The following is a 23,859-nucleotide window of genomic DNA, read 5'->3' as shown; positions in this document are numbered from 1 at the left end:
GAATGAATAAATAAATAAATCTTTAAAAAAATAAAAAAGATTTTGTACTCATGGAATGGAAATCAAGCTCAAGTTCATCAAATAGTTAACGGCTGTTTTGTCTTTACAAAGACATCACTTCAAAGTTTTATATATAAATTCAGTATTTGATATCTCATTTAATAATTTATATCCTATTTTATCACCATAAGAATATAAATGGAATATAATTACATGTCTTTTTCTCCAGATTACAAACCCCTCTCTTTTTTTTTTTTTTAACCAGCATACTTTACAAATATTAGTATTCTGATTTCTTCCATGGCTAGAAAAATTTGGAAGCGCTGTTCCTTAAGAGTGGGATAAAACCTGTTCATAGAGTTTATAGAGAAGTCTGTTTATAAGATGGGCAGTAGCTGCCCATCTTAGCACCTTGGGTAAATTTTAGTTTTTGGAGAATAAGGAACACGTCTTACATATCCTTGCATCCTATACTACAGCTAGCATACTGTTTTGTATTTTTGGCATTCAGTTAAAAAAATTCAGCTATTTGTTGAATATGAGTATTTATACTCCAAACAAATTTTATTTATTAAAGTTGTATTTACTTATTTGAGAGTGAGCTAGCACATGGTGGGGAAGGGCAAAGGGAGAGGGAGTGAGAATCTAAGCAGACTTCATGCTGAGTTCAGACCCGTCGTAGGGCTTGATCTCACAACCCTGAGCTCATGACTTGAAGGAAACCAAGAGTCAGATGCTTAACCGACTGAGCCACCAAGGAGTCCCAAAAAGTATAAAACAATTTTTATAGTCATTCAGACATTTCCAATAGTTGAAAGATTCTGTGCAGGAATTTTCTCCATTTCTTTCATTGACAAATGTAACATTGTGTATGTGTGTGTGTGTGTGTGTAAATGTGAATGGACTCAATCTAATTGAATCATTCTATATCATTCTGTATTTTAAAATAAGAATCATTCTATATTTTAAAATCATTCTATATTATATAATGATAATCATTCTATAATTTAATATCATTCTATATTACATATAATATAGAATATTTTAAAATAATAATGAAATTCTGTATTTTAAAATAATAATGAAATTCTCAGTTACAGAAGAGCACTCACTGTGCTTATAGGAAGAATATCATCAAAAATGTACATCAACCGGGCAGCCCCGGTGGCTCAGCAGTTTAGCGCCGCCTTCAGCCCAGGACCTGATCCTGGAGACCTGGGATCGAGTCCCACATCGGGCTCCCTACATGGAGCCTGCTTCTCCCTCAGCCTGTGTCTCTACCTCTCTGTCTCTGTGTCTCTCATGAATGAATGAATAAATAAATAAATAAATAAATAAATAAATAAATAAAAACTGTATATCAACCAAAAATGGATTGAAGTATCTGATATATGCGTACCAGGATTTGAGAGTTTCCCACCCCAGGTTGGCTGTGCTTTGGGCTATGTGCCATGCTTTTTAAGCACCTATTTCATGAGTCTCTTGTTAATGGTAAACACCACTACACATAGTAACTCACTGCCTAAGTGCATTTTTCAAGTGATAGAAAACCTCCTGAGCCCCCATTGCTATGACTGTAGAACAATATGTCAGACCCCACTTAAATTCCAGTCTCTAGTTGAAATTTATGCCAAATGGAGCCTAAAGGCTGTAGCAGTCCACCCCCCACCAGAGTGATCAATGTCACTGAGCATTCCCATTATTCACTAAGAGCACGCTAGTGTGCACAGCATACCATCTAAGGAATGGTGCTTAGAAACTCCGAAGAGAGGGTGCTCCTTTTTTTTGTATTAGCTGCTCAGGCTTTCATAACCAAATACCACACACTGGGTGGCTTAAACAGAGATTTATTTTCTCACAGCTAGGAAGGCTGGAAGTCTAAGGTCAGGGTACCAGCATGGTCATTTCCAAGTGAGACCCCTTTCTAGCTTGTAGATGGCAACCATCTTCTGTGTGTTCACATCACCTTTTTTTTTTTTTTAATTTATTTTTTTATTTTTTTAGTGCATGTGTGCAAGGAGAGAGAAAGAAAGCGAGCTTTTTGGTGTCTCCTCTTTTAAGGACACTAATCATATTAGATCAGTATCATTCTATTATTTGTTTTCTGTCCTTAGTTTTTTGTTCCCCTGTCTTCTTTTTGTGTATTCAGATATTTTTGTAATCTATTTTAATTTATCATTTGGATTTTTAGTTGACCCTCTTTGCATTATGTATTTACTTTCTGTAGGGATTTTAATATAAATCCTTAACTCCGCACAATCTATTTAATATTGTACCACTTCACATAAAATACACAGAGGATGAATGTAAATGGCTTATCTGGTTGCATGATTGTTGTATTTTATATGAAGTAATATACTTCATGATATAATTTTCATTCGTATTATGTGTTTTAGGTTATTTTGTGGGCATCATAAATGTTGTATACTCTGGATTCTGTTATAAGAGTATTAATGTTTATAACAAGTCATTGTTTTTGTTTATTCTCCAGAGTTCTCAGATATTTGTTCTTTGTTTTATTGTTTTATTTTCTAGATGTTAGCCATATGTGAGCATCTTACCCCAACATATTTGCTATTTCTTTTAAAGATTTTATTTATTTATTCATGAGACACACAGAGAGAGGCAGAGACACAGGTAGAGGGAGAAGCAGGCTCCTCACAGGAAGCTCGATGTGGGACTCGATCCTGGAACTCCGGGATCACTCCCTGCGCCGAAGACAGGTTCTCAACCACTGAGCCCCCCAGGCGTCCCTTTGGCTATTTCTTTAAGCCTCAGTTCTTTTTTTTTGAAAAAATAGGGATAAAAATAATACAGTACTTACCTCATAAGATTGTTGAAACTGAATTATGTTATTTATTTAAAGGATGTGTAACAAGTGACATATAGCAAACATTTAGTATATATTAGCTGTATCATTATGATTAGTGGTCAATACCATCTACCTAATAAGGTTATCAATATTAAAATAAATGATAAATATATATGTAAAGAAGTAACCCTAGTAGCTACCACATGGTAAGGGTTCAGAATATGACACTATTTATGTTATTCAAAATGAGTAATCATTTTATAGATGGTGATGCAAATGGGGCCTTTCAAATAAGTAGGAATAGCATGGACCAAAGATAAAAAGTAGAAGTGTCTAAGTCCTATTCAGGAGTTGTGACTATTATATTTGAAGTGTAAGGTTCTTAAAGGGAATAACAAGAGATATGGGAAGTACAGAAACTGAGGGTGCAAAAGATGGGAGGAAAGCATCAATTTATTTATTTTTTTATTTTTTTTAAAGATTTTATTTATTTGTTCATGAGAGACACACACAGAGAGAGAGGCAGAGACCCAGGCAGAGGGAGAAGCAGGCTCCATGCAAGGAGCCTGATGTGGGACTCGATCCTGGGCCTCCAGGACCACGCCCTGGGTCAAAGGTAGGCGCTCAACCGCTGAGCCCCCCAGGTGTCCCGAAAGTATCAATTTAAAATCAGCAGCCCACTACCCAAACTGAAGAGTATTCCTGAATTGGCCTAGCTGTCTGTAGGAACAATATTCATTAGGCACATGTTTATTGAAATCCTGTCACGCACCAGAGATTCTTCTAAGTGCTTTTAGTTTAAAGTAGTGAACAAAACAAACGTGGTCTCAACTTTCATAGAACCTTGGGGGACTTGTAACCTATGTTTTAACAAAATAATTTATTATATATCTACCAAGTCCTGGGCACTGAACTAAGATATTAAGTAACTTAAAACAATGCAGACAGTACAGTGTTACTCTCCTACTTCCTGTCTGTTATTGGGCAACGTCCCTCTAGCAAATGTGACCATATAATCGATCTTCCAAACTGGGTTGCTTCTGAGACTGAAAGCGGTCACTGTTAGTAAACTTCACCAGGATAGTAGGAAAAGCGGGCACTTTCCTTTGCAAACTGGGTGTATGCATATGCCAAATCTCTTCACATATAGTGGCATCCAGTTAAGTTTTTTTTTGTTTTTTTTTTTAAGACTATAAGATTTTTGAGCCAGCACTGTTTTCAGTTTTGAAGACTCTAGCTTATAGTAGGTGGTGCCATATATTTATTAATCTAGGTCAAATTAGTTTTCACTTGTAAACCTGTAATGGACGAAGCTGAATTTCTTTTTATCATTTAAAGTTCTGGCACTCTAAATCGTGCCTGGGAATTAACCTACAAGTCATTTATGTCTTGACAAAGCATTATAAATGTGGTTAGAAGTAATTGGTAGGTGGTATTGAATAAGTACACAAGTGTAAAAGCATGTAAGTTTTTATAGGCTATGGCAAAGGATTTGAATTTTATCATGAGGTCATATGTAAACTCTAGGCCTTTAAAGACAGTTTTAAGAGATCACTCTGGCTGATCGCTCTGTGGGCAGTGAAGTGTGTGTGTGTTGGGAAATACAGAGACTAAAGTGATTGCAGTTAGTCAAAGTAAGAATTGATAGAAACTTGAAGTAGCCTCATGGTGGGAAATGGAGAAAAAATCAGTTAATTTGAGCTACATTTTTGTAGGTTTTACCTACATACTAATTGATAAAATTGATGTGGGAAGAGTAAACTAGTAGGTAGCATTTGCTGAAATAGGACTGATTTTAGAGGGGATTGGTTTCTAGTAGCAAAAAAATTGAATGCATGAACTTTGAAAAATACTCTGGGACTTCCAAGTGGAGATGATAAATATGAGAGTTATCAGTGCAGAGATTGATATTTAAAGCCATGAGAATGATTCATTTAAGGAGAGAGGTGGAGATGGGAAGGAGACCGAGTATCAAGTCCTCAAGTACTTTGAAGATTCTGTGGAGAAAGAAGAAGTGCAAACTGAGAACAACCAGAAAGCTAGAAGAAAATTCAAGGGAGCTTCAGAGAATCTAGGAAAAATAAAAAAATATATATCTCTAAGATATCCGGATGGTTTCAGAGACTATGGAAATCAGAGAACTTGAACAGCAACAACAACAAAAAGATTTTAACAAGAAGAAACAATTAACTGTTAAGTGCTAGTGAGAGTTAAGAAAGATTAGAACAGAAAACAAAAATTCTTTTATTTATCACCATAAAATCCTGTGGTAGGAAGAGTTTCAACATTTGAGTGGGAACAGTAGTATAAGAACCGTATCTAAATGAGTTGAAAAAATATATACGGTGAAGAAAAGAAGGTAGCACAGGGAGACAAGTCAATAAATTTTATTTTAATATTGAACGGGAAGGTGAAATTGTATCCAGAGGGCCGTGGATTGAGAATGTGGTAGTGCTGGCACTGGTGACAATGGTGGTTATAGTGGTTTGGTGGGAATGACCCAGTAGTGAGGCAATGACAAAGGAGAAGTTAGGATCATTGCAGAAGTGAAAGTAAAGGCTGATGGGGCCAAAGTACATGTGAAAAATTTGACCACTGCTCAAGGAAGGGATGCTTCCTTTACTGTATCAGGGTAGAAGAAGAAAGTGCATGAACATCAGATAGGTTTATAAATTTGGTTGTAAAAAGATGAGAACACTTCCATCAGTTGGCTTCTATTTTTACAATAACTGGTGAGATTAATTATAAAGTCTTGAAACAAAATATGCATATAAAGAAGGCTTCCTGTGTATTCTGTACTTCACTATGTGGATGTTGAGGGGAGCAATAAAAGTGCTTTGCTGTATTTTCCCCACTCGTTATTAGATTATCTGACTATTTGAACTATACTATTGATGGAATTGAGGAGATAAGCTCTAAGTTTTCCATATAAAATATAATGAAAAAGTAATAATAACATGTGGTTCTTACTCCTTATAAGGCATCGTTCTATTACAAACTCAACCTCTGGGAAGGGAAGAGAGGATGGAGACCAAATTGAATCCCTTAATGGCCAATGATATAATCAATCATGTCTGTGTAATGAAACCTCGATAAAAACCCATAAATTCTGGGTTCTGAGAGCTTCTGTGTTGGTGAACACGTGGAGGTTTGTGCGGAGTGATGTGCTTGGAGAGAGCATGGAAGCTTTGTGTCCTTTTCCCATACTTTGCCCTAGTCATCTCTCTGGCTGTTCATGAGTTATAGCCTTGTATAACAAACCAGTAATCTATTCAGTAATTTGTTTCTCTGAGCTCTGTGAGCCACTCTAGCAAACTGAACCCAAGTTAAGGTTCGTGGAACCTCTAATATGTAGCCAGTTTGTCAGAAGCACAGGTGATAATCTGGACTTGTGATTGGCATCTGAAGAGGGTAGGGATGGTCTTGTAGGACAGAACCTTTAACCTGTGAGATATGACCCTGTCTCCAGGTAGATAGTGTCAGATTTGAGTTGAATTGAAGAACAGTCAGCTGGTTTTGGAGCATTGCTTGGTGGTATGAAAAAAAAAAAATCCCAGTCTCCCATATGAATTGAAACTGATGACCAAACCTTTCATGACTTATTAGTTGTGTTTTCTATTCTTGATCTTTCATTCTTGGCCAGCTTTCTCATGCCAAGATTCACACATAAAACCAAAGAATACAAAAGAATAACTTTTCTAGGTAGTTGCCCTAGACCACAACCTACTTACTCTAGATTTTGTCCCACTGTGTCTAGTGCCTTGCTTTGGTCCCAAACTCTTAATAGTTATTTCTGGACACTTCGGCTTTGTTTCATGGTAGATTACCTTTTATACTTGGTAGCCGTGATTTTTCTACTTTGCTTTAGACTTTGTTCCCTTTCTCATTTAACATTCCTGTGGCCTCTAGTGAAAATCATGCCTAGTTGCCTCTTTCCTACTGCCTGCCTAGACCGGTCCTACCCTTCTTCATGGTCACCTTAACTTCCATAAAATTTTCACCATCAGATTTGCATTTGACGTATAAAGATTTTAAGAGAATTTTTCTATTAAAAATATAGTTATTGTAGACTATAGTTAGTAGAGATGTAATTTTAATAGATAGAGGGAATTAATCAAACATATTTTCCTAAGACTAATAAGCATACATTTTTTAAACTGTATTTGCCACCTGATCCTAAATTTATGGCTAGATTGTTAGAAAGTAAATATATGAACAATGATGTGATTCAAGTTATTAGTCAGGTCTATATGTTATTATAATAACAAATAGACCCAGAAATATATATTGACTCAAATATAATTGCCATTTATTTCTGGCTTGTATAAGAGCTTGGGCTGATTAATCCTGGTGAATGAGTAGTTTTTCACAAAGTAATTCAGGGAGCCAGGGTCCTTCCACATTGTGGATTCACCATCTTCTAGGGCCTTATCATCGTCTCTATCTAGTGAGTCAGAAGAATAAGGAAAATATAGAGAAGACATATTTGTTTCCTAATAGACTTGGTCCAGAAATGACACATATCACTTCTGCCCACACTTTACTGGAGAGGACTTAGTCTTATCACCACACATAGTAGCAAAAGAAGCTGAAGGATTTGTGTCTCCCATAAAAGAAAGAGAAAAAAAAAATTTGACAGCAGCTATTAATTCCTACCAGAGTTAAGACAAATAAAGTAAAATGGATTACAAAGTCCTTTGCAAATATGAGATAATAATAACCATATGTAAAAATAGTATGTGCGATTAAATACTAAGTGAAATGTTAAGATACTGCTATTGAGTCATTGCAAGTTAAATGACTATGAGAGAGAATGCAGGAAATACAGGTATTGGTGCATTTTTGTGTTAAGCAGTTTCAATAGTGATTTCCCTCTCCAAAATCACTATTAAAACACAAGTTTAAAAGGAACATCAGTTGGGAAAAATTCTTCTTAATAAAGTCAATAAGACACTCTGTCAACTTTATTAATGTAGCTATCAAAACAAGAAGGGCAGAAAATAAACTGTGCTTAGCCCTTGTGTCATGTAGTATATTTGTCTTCCATGTGATGTAGGTCAGAAGGAGTCTGAAGATGAAACTGAGGGTGAAGAATTGGATGCCAGTTTTAGGATATCAGTGTTCAAACTACCCATACTTACTTCCGATTCACTGAAGTATGCTGCATTACTGAAAGGAAAAGAGCACGATTATTTTCCTACCTGTGTCCAGCCGTTTTCTACTACTCATCAAAAACCAGCAATTAAAAAAAAAGACATGCTGTTGAAAAGTAATGTAAGAAAAGAGTTTTTTATAGCACACAGAACTGGTATAAAACTCCGAAAACTTTGTGATATTGACAAGTATTACTCAGAACAAAAGAAGCTAGAAAGCCATAAAAAAAAATTAGCAGCTATCACCATGGCACGAGGTGTCCAAGAAAGAGTTAGCTCAATTATTCAAGAAAACCTAAATAAGAAAAAAAATGCGGCACAAAAACGAATTGCAAAAGATAATGAGACAATTCAGAATGGTTTACAACAACGTTGGCAGGACAGACATGATTATCTAGAAAAAGTCAGAGAGAGGAGAGCTCTGTTTCTAGCAGAAAAAAACCAAAAGGCTGAAGACCGTTTGTTAATTCAAAACATAAGTAATGAGCGCACTCTTTTGTCCAAAGGAATGATTAAAATGGACAGATTGAGGAAGAACCAGGCTGTCTTACAACAGAAAAGTCTGATTGTTCAACAAAGAGTAGAAATGGAAAAACATCAAAAGAATTTATTGAAACAAATGAAGGAAATCAGGTAGGTAGAGTTTTGATATCATAAAAACTTTTAAGTCAATTATAGGTAAATATTGCATACTAAGTATTGAGATCCAATAAACAGTACTTTGTTTATAACATTCTCTTTGAAAAATAGAAACAATTACCAAAGATGAGACAATAAAGCAACTCCATCTCATGCCACCTCCACCTTCATCCAAGAAAACCTACTTCTTAATTAGTGGCTGTTCTTATCCTAAATGTCGTCATCGTCAGCCCCTTGACCAGTGCTAGAAACCGCCATGTCTTTTACAACTCAGTCTTTCTCATCGGCCAACAGCTAATGTTTCCTTATTCGTTTTACTTCTACAAAGAGTCTCAGGCTGATCCTTTTCAATCTCACTTCTCTCATTCTAATACAGACGCTCATAATCATTCTAAGAATTCACCTTTTATCCGTCCCCTCGAGAATACCATCTCCATCCTCAAGACATCCTTTCTTCAACCCCTATCTGTTCTCCGGCCTACAAGCCTCAACTGTCTTTTAAAATTAGGTTCTGATCACATCACTTCCTACTGAAGTATATTGATGCCTTGCAGTTGTCCACAGAATAAAATCTAATCTGAGTGGCATTTCAGGCATCAAGCTTTGTTCTAGTTTGTCTAGACTCATCTCACTGAAATTTCTGCTATAGCGTGCTCCCTTTTCCACAACAGCACTCTTTGCTCCAGACAGACAAAATTATTCCTAATTCCCTACCCAGATTTGTAGTTTCTTTTTCCAGTGACCTTACTAATTCTTTCCCCTTTTTCTTCAAGTACATACCCTGAGGGACGCCTGGGTGGCTCAGTGCTTGAGCATCTGCCTTTGGCTCAGGGTGTGATCCCGGGTCCAGGATTCAAGTCCCGCATTGGGGTCCCTGTGAGGGGCCTGCTTCTCCCTCTGCCTGTGTCTCTGCCTCTTTCTCTTTCTCATGAATAAATAAATAAATAAATAAAATATCTTAAAAAACAACAACAGTAACAACAAATATGCACTCTGAATGGGTCCTGCAAGCCCACAGTTAGTGCCATTGACATATTATTATGCAACACAAGCCTCTGTTGTTATTGTGCAAATTAGGAAGATTTCAGATTGGTGAGGGGGAAGGACAAGCACTTACTTCTCCAGGGAGGCATCGCTAGTGGCTGATGCTTGGCTGAGTGTGACTGTGTCTCTGTTTGTCCCCTATTTGCCTCTATCCTGCAGTGTATGAACTGGACAACCACTGATAAAATTCATCCTTTTATTATTTATCCTTTAGTAACCGACTGAAATGCTCTCTGTATTCTTTACCTTTCCCCAACTGCTTTTCTAGTCTGAATTAATCCTTTTCATTTGGTAGTTCTCCCATAGCACTTGATTTAAATCTCAGTTGTAGCAGTTATCCCAAGATGACCTATATCAGGTCAGCTTGTGAAGTCCTCTATAGGATAATTTGGTCTGTCTTTCCATTTCAGTATCTAGTACAGTACTTAGTTTCTGAAATCTGTTAAGTAATTATTGGGGAAAGTAGGACAAAAAGAGTTTTTGAATTAGTAATAGTTGCATGTAAGTCCAATTAAGTTATATACTAGAGCCTGCGGGGCAGGCAAATTTTATATATATATAACATATATAAATATATATATATATATCAGTACTGATATAATATCAGTATATATATTAGTGTACTTAATACATATATAAATGTACTTAATAATTTATTGAAATGATAAATGTATATTTTTTAGCTGTTTATGTAGTAAAGATATATAACCAGAATTATTAAATACACACTAAAAATATGATTAACCAAGTTTTGAAAATAGCTTCAGTAGTTATTAGAATAGGTATCCATCTTAAAACAAGTCCATATTTCATTACAGTAGATTTTTTTCTACACATTTTTTTTCTATCTTTCAGTAATTATTGGCATTTCTACTGAGGAATACTTTCAGTTCAAATCATTCGAACAGTAATTTACCTTCAGCTATTGAAAATGTCAGATGATACAGGGACATAAAGATTATTTGGCCTCAAGAAACTGAAAATCTAGGTGGGAGATAAGTCATCAGGCAATAAGGCCACCAGAGTTACATAATAATACAAACATAATGCAAGAACTATCAAGGGACAAAATTAAAATATCCACTTAAATAGTGGGTAATGAATAGATGAGAGCAATCTAGGACACCTTCAAAGAGAAGGCATAATTAAACATCAAAGTGTTAATTCATTTCAATTCTCCTCAACATCCCCATACAAAAATTAATAACATATTCTTGATCCTCTAAGAACTCACAGTCCAGTGGCAAATATAAGCATATATTTGAATTATCACAAAAAACAGAAATAGGAAAATTATAGTTGTCATTTTGAATTTGGAAAAACAGAGGGCTGACGGTAAATCATTATTGGCAGAATGGGTGAGCAAAACTGGAGAGTTCAGAATAGGTAACATAGGAGAGGAAGGGGGTCATGACTATTGCTTTACTCATAGTGGAGATTTATAAAGAATAGTTGAAAGTACAATTGCTTAAGAAACACTAAGTAGGCTTAGAAAGGAACTATAAATCTCAGTAGACAGTCACATGGCAAAGACCATTAGGAATCTTACTAAAAAAATAAAACATTCTTTAAACATGCATCTTACCACAGAAATTTCATTTCAAGAAACATCTAAGAACACTAATCCTCAGAATACACTTGGGACCAAGCTATCTCAAACAAATGCAACATTTTTAAAAATTGTTTCATGATGATTTTTAAATCTTAGACTAAAAGTGCAAAGGCTCTGAAAATTAGTATTGACTTAAAATATATTAAACTATATTTAATTTAAACTCTATTAGTTGTCAAAGGATTTTTTAATGGAGAGTATAATTGACATATAACATTATATTAGTTTCGGGTATACAACATAATGTTTTAATAGTGTATAGACAACAAAATGATTACAGTAAGTCTGGTTAACATTTGTCACCAAGCATAATTACAATTGTTTTCCTTGTGATGAGAATTTTTGCTCTTTCAGCAAATTTTAATATGCAGTACAATGCTATTAACTCTAGTAACCATGCTATATATTACATCATATGACTTTCTTATTCTGTAACTGGAACTTTGTACCTTTTGACCTTCCTAACCCATTTTATTTACTCCTTACCCCCTACTTCAGGCAAACACCAACCTGTTCTCTGTATCGGTGAGCTTGGTTTGTTTAGATATAGCGGCCTCAAGGTCCATCCATGTTGTTGCAAATAGTGAGATTTCCTTCTCTTTATGTCTAAATAATATGCCATTGTATATAAACTACAACTTCTTTACAAAGAATATGTTTTAGAACATTAAACCATAACTCATACAAACATAAATGAACACATCAAAGGGTTTATTTAATTCATTAAGGAACCAGTAAGATGTTGCAACCGGTTCAAATGACAATTCTAAGAGCATGTACATATAAAGACAATCAGGAATGCCAGAATAAATGTAGTCATTATCCACCAATAATAATCAGTTACAATTCCATTGGACAAAATTTACTTACAGTCTTGTAGACAAGAATCATTTGTATTGCTCATAGTTTTCTTCAACTTCTGGAGTTGTAGAATAGATCAAAGAGATTAAAAGACACAGATAACTCTGAAGGGTGCACTAGGCAAGATTCCCAGTAATTGCTTCTTACTCTTTCAAAGTCTTTCACACAAAGTTTTCTGATATTATATTGAAGCTTATCAGTCACAGCTTTATCCTGATGACATTTTGACCATCTAAACAATGTAAATACATGTGTTCAAGGCTTGTGCAGAAATACTTAGAGGTCCATATTGCTGCCTTTTTCATCTACATTTTAAAAAAGTATTGTTTTTTTTTTTAAGATTTTATTTATTTATTCATGAGAGACACAGAGAGAGAGGCAGAGACACAGGCAGAAGGAGAAGCAGGCTCCATGCAGGGAGCCTGATGTGGGACTCGATCCCGGATCCTGGGATCATGCCCTGAGCCAAAGGCAGACGCTCAACCGCTGAGCCACCCAGGCATCCCTAAAAAAATTATTGTTGAAGTATAGTTTACATATAATATTTTATTAGTTTCAGGTATACAACATAATGATTTGACAGTTCTGTACATCACCAGTGCTCACCACCTTAAGTGTAGTTACTATTTGTCACGATACAACACTATTACAATAGTATTAACGATACTCCTGATGCTGTACTTTTCATCTCTGTATTGCCAGAGGGGAACTGGGTAAGGTGAGAGGTGAAATAGGTGAAAGGGATTAAAAAATACAATTTTGAGTTACAAAATAAATAAATCATTTACATTTTTAAAAGCTATAATGAAAAAATAGCTTTGATTAGAAGAGAGTATAAAATAATAAAAAGAAAGCATTTACCTTTTCCTAGTTAACAAGCAATTTTTAAACTAGTAATGAGGCTCTTTATATAATATCTTTCTAGGTATGAAAAATATTTTATATTTTTCTCCTCCAAAATTGAAAAACATTTTCCTTAATGTATACTCTGTGTGTATATGTGGGTGTGTGATTTTTGGAAATAATTTTTCTATAATTTAATAAAAATATATTTTGAAAAAGAGAAGGAAAGCTAGTCTAATATATCAAAATACAAATCTAGTGCAAATCAATGTTAGAGAAATTCCATCAGCTTAGTTTTATCACAGCAAATTGAATGTCTGGCCATCATTAATTTGTAGAGGATACAGAGTCAAATGAGCTTCCTAATGTATCTTAACCGAATTATCTTCTCTTGCAAGCTGCTGCAAAGATATTATCCATATCCTTGAAAACACACAGGAATAAAGCAATGTTCTGGCTATGTAGGTAATATGTCCTAAAAGGCATTACTGAGTTTTATTATAAATGATCTCAAATAAAGATTTTGTATCAACATGCAGAAAAGAGCTGTGAGTCAAAAAAGTAAAGTCTGTCTAGAGACCTCAGCAGTTTTTCAGTTCTTTCTCTCCCTGTTGATTCTTCATTAATGTATCAAACACTTGACCTAAAAGCATTCTGCTGAATCTCAATAGCTGGTGAAGTCGTTAATGAGAATGTAGTTCCTGATCCTAATGTGGAATGAGGAAGAGTAATAAAAGAAAGGGGAACCATAAAGCTCTAGTTTAGGAAGTAGATAAACCACCCACAAGGGTATTAACGATTGAATAAAAAAGAGACTTTGAAGTGAAAAAAAAATTATATATCAGGTAAAAACCAGTCATGAATTTTCCAAAATGTATCTTGTTTATACTCTGAAAAAGTGATGGAACTTCTCAGGGCAGAGGGCAGGGTGTCCATTTTGCAGTAGAGTGAGTATCAATTAGCCTGGATGATCCGGTACATAAAGTACATTATCTAATTACCTCACTTTCTACTTGCCGGTAGTTTGGTCATCAGTTTACCTCCTAGACTACTCTCTTCATTCACTGTGGTGTTTATATTCTGATTTATAAAGCTTTTCTCCATCCAACTTCAGCTGTAATCACAGTGAACCTCCAAATTCGTAAGAACAGCCGTTCCGACCGCCTAGTATTTTTGGATCTCCACAACCTTTAAACTCATTCTCATAGACACGTAAAAGCCTCCTCGTCACTTGGAACTGCCCTACCCCTTAAGTCTTAAATCCTTGTATACTTACTTATGGATAAAATCTTCTATCTTTTCAATTATTTTCTTCTTTTATTTTCCCCACATGAATTATTCAACTGTATTGTGATACTCAGCCCTGAAATAAACTTCCTTACAGGCTTCTTTTCATTTCTAGTGTGTTCTCTCACCTTGGAATAACCCAGCTATCTTTATGTCTTGCACTCAAGTTAAAATGGCTAAAAGAGATTACTAATTTGTAATTTTATGATTGTGCGGCCTTCAATTTTAGCTGCTTCCTTAGTTGCTTACTCTTTTTCCTCCTACCCACAAAAGTACATACGTGGTAACAGAACTCTGCACATGTAATTAAGGGTACTACTTCATTCATCTTAAAATAGATAAATTATCCTGGATTATCAGATGGGCCCAATGCATCACAGGAGCCTGTATATGCAGGTACAGAAAAAGTCAGAGAGATTCAGAGTAGGAGGAGGATTTGATATGACGTTGTTGACTTGAGGATGGAGGGGGCTATGTGGAAAGAGTGAGAATGAGATGAATTCTGACAACAACCAACAATCTGGGAAAGAGGACCTCGTGTCCCAGGTGAGAATCACAGCCCTGGGGCCATTGGGTGGCACAGTGCATTGAGTGACCAACTCTTGATTTTGGGTCAGGTCATGATTTCTAGGTCCCGAGATTGAACCCCGAATTAGGCTCCCAGCTCACTGAGGAGCCCACTAAAGTTTCTTTCTGCTCCTCCCTCTGCATTCTCTCTCTTTCTCTCTAAAGTGAGTAAATAAATACTTAAAAAAATAGATAAAAAAGGAACCACAGCCTTGGCTGACACCTTGATTTCATCCTTGTGAGAACCAAAGAGGTAACCCAGCTGATCCGTAATGTGACTAGACTCTTGATCCATGAAAACTATGAGATAATAAAGTGGTTGTTGTTGTAAGCCAATTTACGGTAATGTGTTACACAGTAAAAGGAAAACACAAACTCTAACTTTGTTCTTCTTTCCCCAGGATTGCTTTGGTTAGCGTAGGACCTTTGCATTGCCATAGAATTCAAATGTTAATAAATTCAAAATACCTAAATTTAATACATTTAAAATAAATCAATCTAAATTTAATCTATATGTTTAAAACAAATTTAAATGTTAATTTCTACCAAAAATACTCTTGGCACATTATTTGGAATTGCATTGACTATATAGGTGAGTTTGAGAAGAATTGAAATCTTGTTGATATTGTCCCCCAGTCCATGAAATGGTAGAGCTTTCTATATTTAAATCTTCTTTAATTTTTCAGCAATATTTTATTATTTTCATTCATAAGCCTTGTATAGCTTTTGTTAAACTTACATCTTTGTTTTTGTTTTTTTATTGCTATTGTAAATAGAATTTTTTCTTAATTTTGTTTTCCAATTGTTTGATCCTAGTCTATATAATAGATAATTGTTTCTCACTCCCCAAACTTTTTAATAGTTTGGTTTCTTGTTATGTGGTTTTTGTTTTTGTTTTATATTTTGTCCACAGTTTATAATTGTTATCTATAGGACTATTTTCATACATTTCTTAGGAATGTATAGACTTAATTAATACTATTAGTTAGTACTTAGACTTAATTAATATTATTAATTACATGTGCAAAGTCCCTTTTGCCATGATTTCTGTTTTGCTACATGTCCAGACATGGCTACTCTCCAGAGATTCAGACTCAAAATAGTTATAGCTAATTTTCATGGAGTGACCATTAAACGCCCAGCATTCCTCTAAGGATTTTAAATATATGAGCTCATTAGTCCTCACTAAACCCTATGAGTTAGATTGTCCCTTTTTAAAGATGAAGAAAATGATTTAGACAGAGTTTAAATAACTTGTCCCAAATCACAAGTTGATCGTCCCAACCAGTAAGTCGCAGATCTGCATCTCATCCCTAGGCAGAATGGCTTTACTACCTTTTCTCTTAACCATAAGCCATTGCTTCTCTTTAGTCAACTCCCTGGGCATTACCACATGGACAGCCGGGCTCCTTAAAAACAATATTACTTAAAAAGATTTACAGTATTTCCCTTCATCTGGATGCTCTTCCTCTATTTTCTATCCTGATGAATACCACTATTATTCATCCAGTAAGCAGAATTATTAAATGTCAGGCATTATTCTAAGGATTTTAAATGTATTAACTCATTTAATCTTTTACTAAACCCCAGGAGTTGGATTATATCCCTATTAAAAATGAAGAAAATGATGTAAAAAGAGCTGAAATAACTTGTTCAAAATCACATAGTTAATAAATTGCAGACTTCTAAGATTTTGGCCTTTCTTCTGTTCCTCAAGTCCAGATTTCTGAGTATATGTGAATATAAATCAGGGGTTCTGTGCTCTGCTGTCAGTCTGTTTCTCCAGGGTTATCTGTTCTACTGTCCCAGAAATTAGAGTGTTGTCACTTTTCAGAGCATGCCAAGCCATGCTGTCATCTTTGCCTTTTGCCTTTATTTTAGCTGTTCATGCGATTTAAACAAACATACATAAACAAAATGTTCTTCCCCTCCACTTTCTGCCTGAAAAATATGTATCTTTCAAGACTAAGTGCAAGGATTATTTCAAATCTGAAACCTTTCTTGTCTTTCCTTACCCTCTTCTTCAGGTGTTATTTACTAACTTTTTTTTATTATGCCCTTCTCATGTTGTTAGATAGTGTTTTCATTATGGCACTATAATATTTTATTTATATATTCATTATTTTTCTTTACTTTCTATAAGCCTCTCATAGTTATGCCATAATTATCTTCATGGTTCCAGCATCTAGGGCATTTTAATACATACCTGTTAAATGAATGCAGATGAATAATGATTGAAGTCTTATAAGGCCCATGACGTTTTCTAGATTTGACAGGGTAACCTGGTTCACCTTTCTCTAATTTAAAGTTCATTTAGTGTGTGGGGGGTCCATAACACAATACCACAGATTGGGTGGTTTAAACAACATAAATTTATTTTCTTCTGATTTTGGAGGCTAGAAGTCCAAGATCAAGGTAAGTCAGATTTGGCTTCTCAGGTTTGGGGTTTTCCCTTGCTGCCTTCTCACTCTGTCCTCACACGGCCTTTATTCTGTGTGTTCATATCCTTAGTATCTCTTCATCTTCTTATAAGGACACCACTAACAATGGATTAGGGCCCATCTGTACAATATCATTGAAGCTTAATTACCTCTGAAAGACCCTATCTCCAAATATAGTAACATTCTAAGATACTGGAGTTTAGGACTTCAACATGAACTTGGGGGTTGGAGGTAGGCACACAGTTCAATCCATAACAGAATCCTAGAAGAAACTTGAATTTTGTGAGACTTAAGTTCTGCAAATCTTTTTTTTTTTTTTTAAGATTTTATTTATTTAAAAGAAAGGGAGAGAGAAAACAAGCTGGAGGAGGAACAGACGGAGAGAGAGAAGCAGGCTCCCTGCTGAACAGGGAGACCCAGTGCAGGGCTGGATTCTAGGCCCTCTGGGATCATGAGCTGAGTCAATGGCAGGCACCTAACCAACTGAGCCACCCAAGTGTCCCCCAAAATTCTGAAACATTTTAGCATAGCCTAGCTTTGAGGCCTCTTTGGGACTCTCAAGCAGGGTTTATGAGAATTCTGTTACAGCCAATAGAAATCTTAGAAGTATTAGCCCAATTGGAATATCATTGAAAACATTATGGACATTATTGATATAATAAAATTTTTGCCATAGGTGGAATTCTAATTTTTTCTCAATTGTATGTCTGTTTTAAAAGCATCTATTTAACTAATGGTAATTGTTAAAACTATCTGAGTAATTGTTCCACTTTTAGTCATTTTAAAAGTATCTCACCCTATTACTTTCCTTTTTTTCTTTTTAGGGCTCAAGAAACATATAAAAAACACTGTGAAGAAAAATTTGTTACTGACATGATCGCCTTTCAAAAAGCTTGTGAACAATTTCAAGATGCTAAAACAAAAGTTGCAATTATGAAAAAGAATTTAGTCTTTCAAGTTCCCTGAAGAGTGACAAAATGAACCAATGCCACGTTATATCCGTGGTCATTTTGAATTATGGCTAATACGCTTAGTTAAAGGACTTTGAAATAATACTATGAAAGAAGAAATACTCCATGTAACTGGATGGATTTGTATATAAAGCTTCTGAAATATAGAGAATAATTAAAGTGTTTCTTTTGTTGTTCATAACGTAAATCAAGTTAACTTGGCACCCCCAAAGGTTCCTTATATATCCAGATGTCCAAAGAACAATTAAAACTTATTTCATTTATTGCAGGAAATAATGCAAAGGCATTATTTATATTGTTTAATATCCCAAGGATGGCAATCCTAAAGCAATTTTCAGTTTCTCTGGCAATCTTAGTGTAGTAATATCTGCCCCAGCTGCTGACTTTTATTAAGACACTGTGTACTTTGATTAGTTTCATTGCCTACTTTCATGTATTTAATTATATTTCTGTTTATTTTGTTAAAACAATTTCTGAATTTCTTATTTCAAAATAAGAGTTTTAACATTATATCAGTGATTCATATTCTTATAAGAATTCAGAAAATGTGAAATATAAAAGAGAAATTAAATATTCCTTTTGACTTCCTTGGAGATTGTTAGATTTTCATATATTTACTATTGATGTATTTGCCTTTTGCATACATTTGAGGGAAGAGAGGAGAGACAGAAAGAAGACACACAATTGTATAATTGTTATTATAAAGTATACAGAAATAGTATATATATTGATTTTTTCTCTTTAATACATATTCATAGTTTAAAATTAGGAAAATAGAGATAAAAAAGATATAAAATTCCTTTGTAAAGTGTAAGTTTATTTTCAGTAGTCTTTTCATTTATCTAGAGAAATAAATGCCTATGATTATGACATGCTCACTTGATACAGTGTAACTAATGCCATTCAAAATCTTTAATACTCATAAGTTATATATGGGCTAGTTTTTAAGTGTTTTTAAAATTCTATGATTATTAGTCTGTGGCAAATTTTCAAAAAGTAAGTATTTTACAATAGCAATTATTCAGTTGTGCTTCTATGCTGGATCGCTAAAAGAATGCTTATAGTGTTTTCCTAATTTTGGTAAAATAATAGCTGTCTATTTAATTCCATGGCATCAGCTCTGATAGCTGAGTGAGTCATATTGGTATTTCTAATTATTCTTCAAAAAGAGCAAAAAGAGGTGCTAAAAAGCATGACAGATAAAGGTTCCTATAACAAGTTAGATAATCTCTATGCTACTTCATTTTTCCATTCTGTATTTGGAAATAATATATATTTTTGGAGGATTTAATGAGAAGAATAATACATGTCATATAGTATTATTATGAGACTTAACCGAGAAAACAGCACTAAGGCAGATATTATATCACACACAATGCTTTTTTGTTTATAACTTTCTTTTTCTATTTAAGTTCTGTCCCACATTGATCTAATGACCTTACTACCACTTACTGTCTCTTTAGACCGAATATGTCTCCTGTATTTCCAAATGTGTGCTAGACCTTGAAGTCCTAAAATATTTTAAAAATCATATGTTAAAATGGAATTCACGGTTTTGTTCACTATTTCCTCCCTCCTCAATCTTGTTTCTCCTATTTCCAAACTCTCATAGATTTATAACCATCTAAATGTTTTTCCATATTAAAAGTTTAGAAGATATTTTTTATTTCTTCCTTTTACCCCACGACATCTTATTAAATATGAAGCCCTATGAATTCTATATGTTGAAGGTCTCTGTGTCAGAAACTGGTTGGCTCTTCACCAAACCTATTTCCTCTTTCTCCAGGACACAATGAGTCTATATTTTCCAGCCTCCCTTACACAGTTGATTGGGGCATAGGACTAAATTTTGACCAATGAAATCTGAGTAAAAGTGATTACCAACTCTTCAGATACGTTCCAGGCACTATCCTCTAAGATTTTTCTCTTCTTTTGCCACCTTGAAAAAGATATGCTGAAAATGGCTGAGCCACAAGATGAAAAAGCATGGGTTCCTGAATCACTGTTTCTACTGTGATTAAGAATACCTGCTTTGTTCTGTACTTGATCCAAAGGAAAATTCATTTATGTCAAGGGCATTGTAACCCAATCAACTATATCAGGTCAGCAATTAGTAGTGATTTAACCAACAGGGAACTTGGTACCCAAAGTAAAAAAAAAAAATTACAAAATTCCATTACAAAATTCCAACATAAGAACTGTTGGCTTTCCTGGATAGTGAGGAAAGTAACATTGAGAATGAAAATATGGAAATTCAGGTCTACTGCTAGTTTATCCCAGGGGTTGGCAAACTTTCACTAAGTAACAGTTAGTAAAATGTTAGGTTTTGTGTTGCAACTACTCACTCAGTACTGCTGTCACACAAGAGAGCCATAGATAATATATAAACAAACTGTGACTGTGTTGCAATAAAACTATTTGCAAAAACAGGAGGCTGGCCAGATTTGACCCATGGACCATAGTTTACCAATCCCTGGTATAAGTAATTGAGCTTGCAATGTTTTAGACCTTATACATGCAAGGATACTAGGTCTTCTCTTGTAATAACATACATATCTTTTTTTAAAAAAAATTATTCATGAGAGACACAGAGAGAGAGAGAGAGAGAGAGGCAGAGACATAGGCAGAGGGAGAAGCAGGCTCCCTTGCGGGGAGCCCAATGTAGAACTGCATCCCTGGACTCAGGGATCATGCCAAGAGCCAAAGGCAGAAGCTCAACCACTGAGCCACCCAGGCGTCCCTAACATTATACAGATCTTAAGCACAGCACATTTCTGAAATAAAAAACTAATTATAATCTCCTTATGCCACTTCCTTAAAGCCACTCTAAGGTGTCGTTGCAGATTAAATTTGTTTACACACGCTAATAATACATATTTCTAAATAAATCACCATTAAAATCAATATAAAAATACCAGGACAGAATTTGCTTAATAAAGAAAGTGCTATACTGAAGCCAAAGTTAATAGGAAGAAATAAGAGCAGGTTACTAAAAGGGGGCGATGGGACACAAGGGTATTAGAGCCAAAGAGATGACATCTTTTGAGCCCTTTATTTGAATAGTGACATACTGATTGAAGAAAAGCTTTCTTTTCATTTCTTCCTAGTTTCCTTGGGAGAAGCAATGACCACTATAGGCTTGAAGCAGTATCTAGGGATTGCAGCAGCAGCAGCAGCATCTCATCTTAGAACACTGAAAGAAGTTCATTATCAATGTGTTTTTTTGTTCTGTTTTGAACCAAGAGTAAATTTGTATTTTGTCTTCGATGTTCAATCTACTAGTTCAGATTATATGATTATAGAGTGTAATGATTTTTTTTTTATAGAGTGTAATGATTAAGAGCATAGGTTTTAGAACCAAAAAGAGTAGGGTTTAAATTCTTTGTCAATTTATTATTTTTTTGACTCAGAGAAAGTTATTGAAGCCCAATAGGAATTTCAGTTTCCTTATTCATGAGTGAAATAATATATGTAAAGCATTTATATATGTAAAACATTACTGTGTCACAATAAAGCACTCAGTTCATGGTAATGATATTTATGTACAAAGGCAGTGGAGATTCATGAACTTAGGAGAAATGACTCATTCTCTTGAGATTTACCCGTTGTCTTTTTGATAACTTTGCATTGTATTTTGAAGAAAATGTTTCCTGAAGTTGCATATTAGTCTGTCAGCAGGAGTGAGTCTTAGAATTGCTATCAAGCCTGATCCAAAGTCATTTGTTGGGGGTGGGGGGTAGAAATGGGAGATGGACAGGGTAACATTAGGAGAAATGAGGCCTTATTGCATATATACATTCATTCATGTAATCACATAAAGAGAAGCTTAGAGAGACTAAAAAGTTTCTCAGATAATTTTTCTGCTTATTACTTGAGTATTATATTATTTTGACTATTATTAACTACAGTAACATTATTATATATACAATATAAAAGAGATATAAATTATAATATCAATAACCTAAAATGTGAGTGGAAAGAGAAGTAAAAGTGTAGAGTTCTGTATGCTATTAAAGATAGGTTGTTATCAGCTTAAAATAGGAAATAATAAGGATGCTTTATGAAAATCTCATGGTAATCACAAAGGAAAAAACTGTAGTAGATATAAAAAAGGTTAAGATAAAGGGATCAAAGTATACCACCCCAAGAAGTCAACAAGGAAGACAGAAAGAAGGGAAGTAAGGAACTGCAAAACAGTAAATAAATAATTAACAAAATGGCAATAGCAAGGCCTTACCTATCCATAATTACTTTAAATATATATGTATTAAATTCTGTAATCAAGAAATAGAATACCTGAATGAATTTAAAACAATATACAATGATATTACTGCCTATAAGAGATTCCCTTTAGCCTTGAGAATACACATAGGCTCAAAGTGAATAGTTGGGAAAAGACATTGCAAACAAATGGTAATCAGAGAGAGCAGTGTAGATAGGCTAAAATTGGTCACAAGAGACAACTGTGTTGTCATATAACAATAAAAGGGCGAATCCACCAAGAAGATATCATGGTTGTAAATATTTATGCACCTAACATTGGAGCATCTAAATTTGTAAAGTAAATACTAACAGAACTGAAAGAATAAATGAATAACAATAATAGTTGAGGACTTTAATACTGAATTCACAACAATGGGAAAATCACCAGACAGAAAATCAATAAAGGAACAGCAGATTTGAACAACACTACAGATGAATAGGCCTAGCCTACTTATACAGAACATTCCATTGAACAGCAGCTGAATACACATTCTTTTCTGGTGCACACAGAACATTGCCCAGGATAGGTCATATGAAAGGCCACAATGCATGTCTCAAAAATTCAAGAAGACAGAAACCATATCATGTATCTTTTCCAAACACAATGGCATGAAATTAGAAATCAGTAACAGGAGTAAAATTGGAGTAAAAAATGAATAAAATTCACAAAACATGGAAAACCTGAAGAACCAATGGGTCAAAAAGGAAATGAAAAGGAAAATCAGAAAAAGATCCTGAGACAACTGAAAATGAAAATATAGTACATCAAACTATAACAAACCAAAGCTGCTCTAAGAGGAAAGGTTATAGCTATATATCCCTACTTTAAGAAAAAAAAAAGATCTCAAACAATATATATCAAAGAACTAGAAAAATAAGAATGAACGAAGCCCAAAGTTAGCTGAAGAAAGGAACTAACAGAGATTAGAGCAAAATAAATGAAATAGAGAATAGGAAAGCAATAGGAAATATGAATGAAACTAGAAGAGTTGATTCTTTGAGAAGGCAAAATTGACAAATCTTTAGCTAGGCTTACTGAGAACAAAATAGAAAGGTCTCCAATAAAGTTACAAATAGACATTACAATTGACAGGACAGAAATACAAAGGCTAAAAACAGTATTGTGGGTAATAATCAACAAATTGGACAACCTAGAAGAAATGAATATATTCCTAGGAACACACAACTTATCAAGACTGAATCATGAAGCAGAAAATCCAAACAGACCAATAATGAAATGTAAATCTTTTGTAAAAGCCAAGGGGCATAATACAAACTTTTGGAAAGCAGGGGATACATGTAATCTGATTAAAATGGGCAAAGGACCTAACTAGATATTTTTCCAAAAACAAAACGAAACACATAC

General features: G+C 34.5%; 1 protein-coding gene across 3 annotated transcripts in view; it reads left to right on the top strand.

Moving 5' to 3' along the window:
- Positions 1-18,816, top strand: part of LRRIQ3 (leucine rich repeats and IQ motif containing 3) — a 174,136-nt gene extending 155,320 nt beyond the window's left edge. For 2 of the 3 annotated variants that reach the window (XM_072834077.1, XM_072834078.1), the window contains exons 8-9: positions 7,869-8,598; positions 18,084-18,816. In XM_072834077.1, the coding sequence (XP_072690178.1) occupies positions 7,869-8,598; positions 18,084-18,225 (872 nt within the window). In that variant the 3' untranslated portion in view covers positions 18,226-18,816. The remainder of the gene's footprint in view (positions 1-7,868; positions 8,599-18,083) is intronic. The other variant, XM_072834079.1, reaches the window with a different exon arrangement.
- Positions 18,817-23,859: the final 5,043 nt, after the last annotated feature.

Source organism: Canis lupus, chromosome 8 (genome assembly GCF_048164855.1).
Source record: "Canis lupus baileyi chromosome 8, mCanLup2.hap1, whole genome shotgun sequence".
NCBI lineage: Eukaryota > Metazoa > Chordata > Mammalia > Carnivora > Canidae > Canis > Canis lupus.
This window is presented reverse-complemented; position numbering and strand designations above follow the sequence as displayed.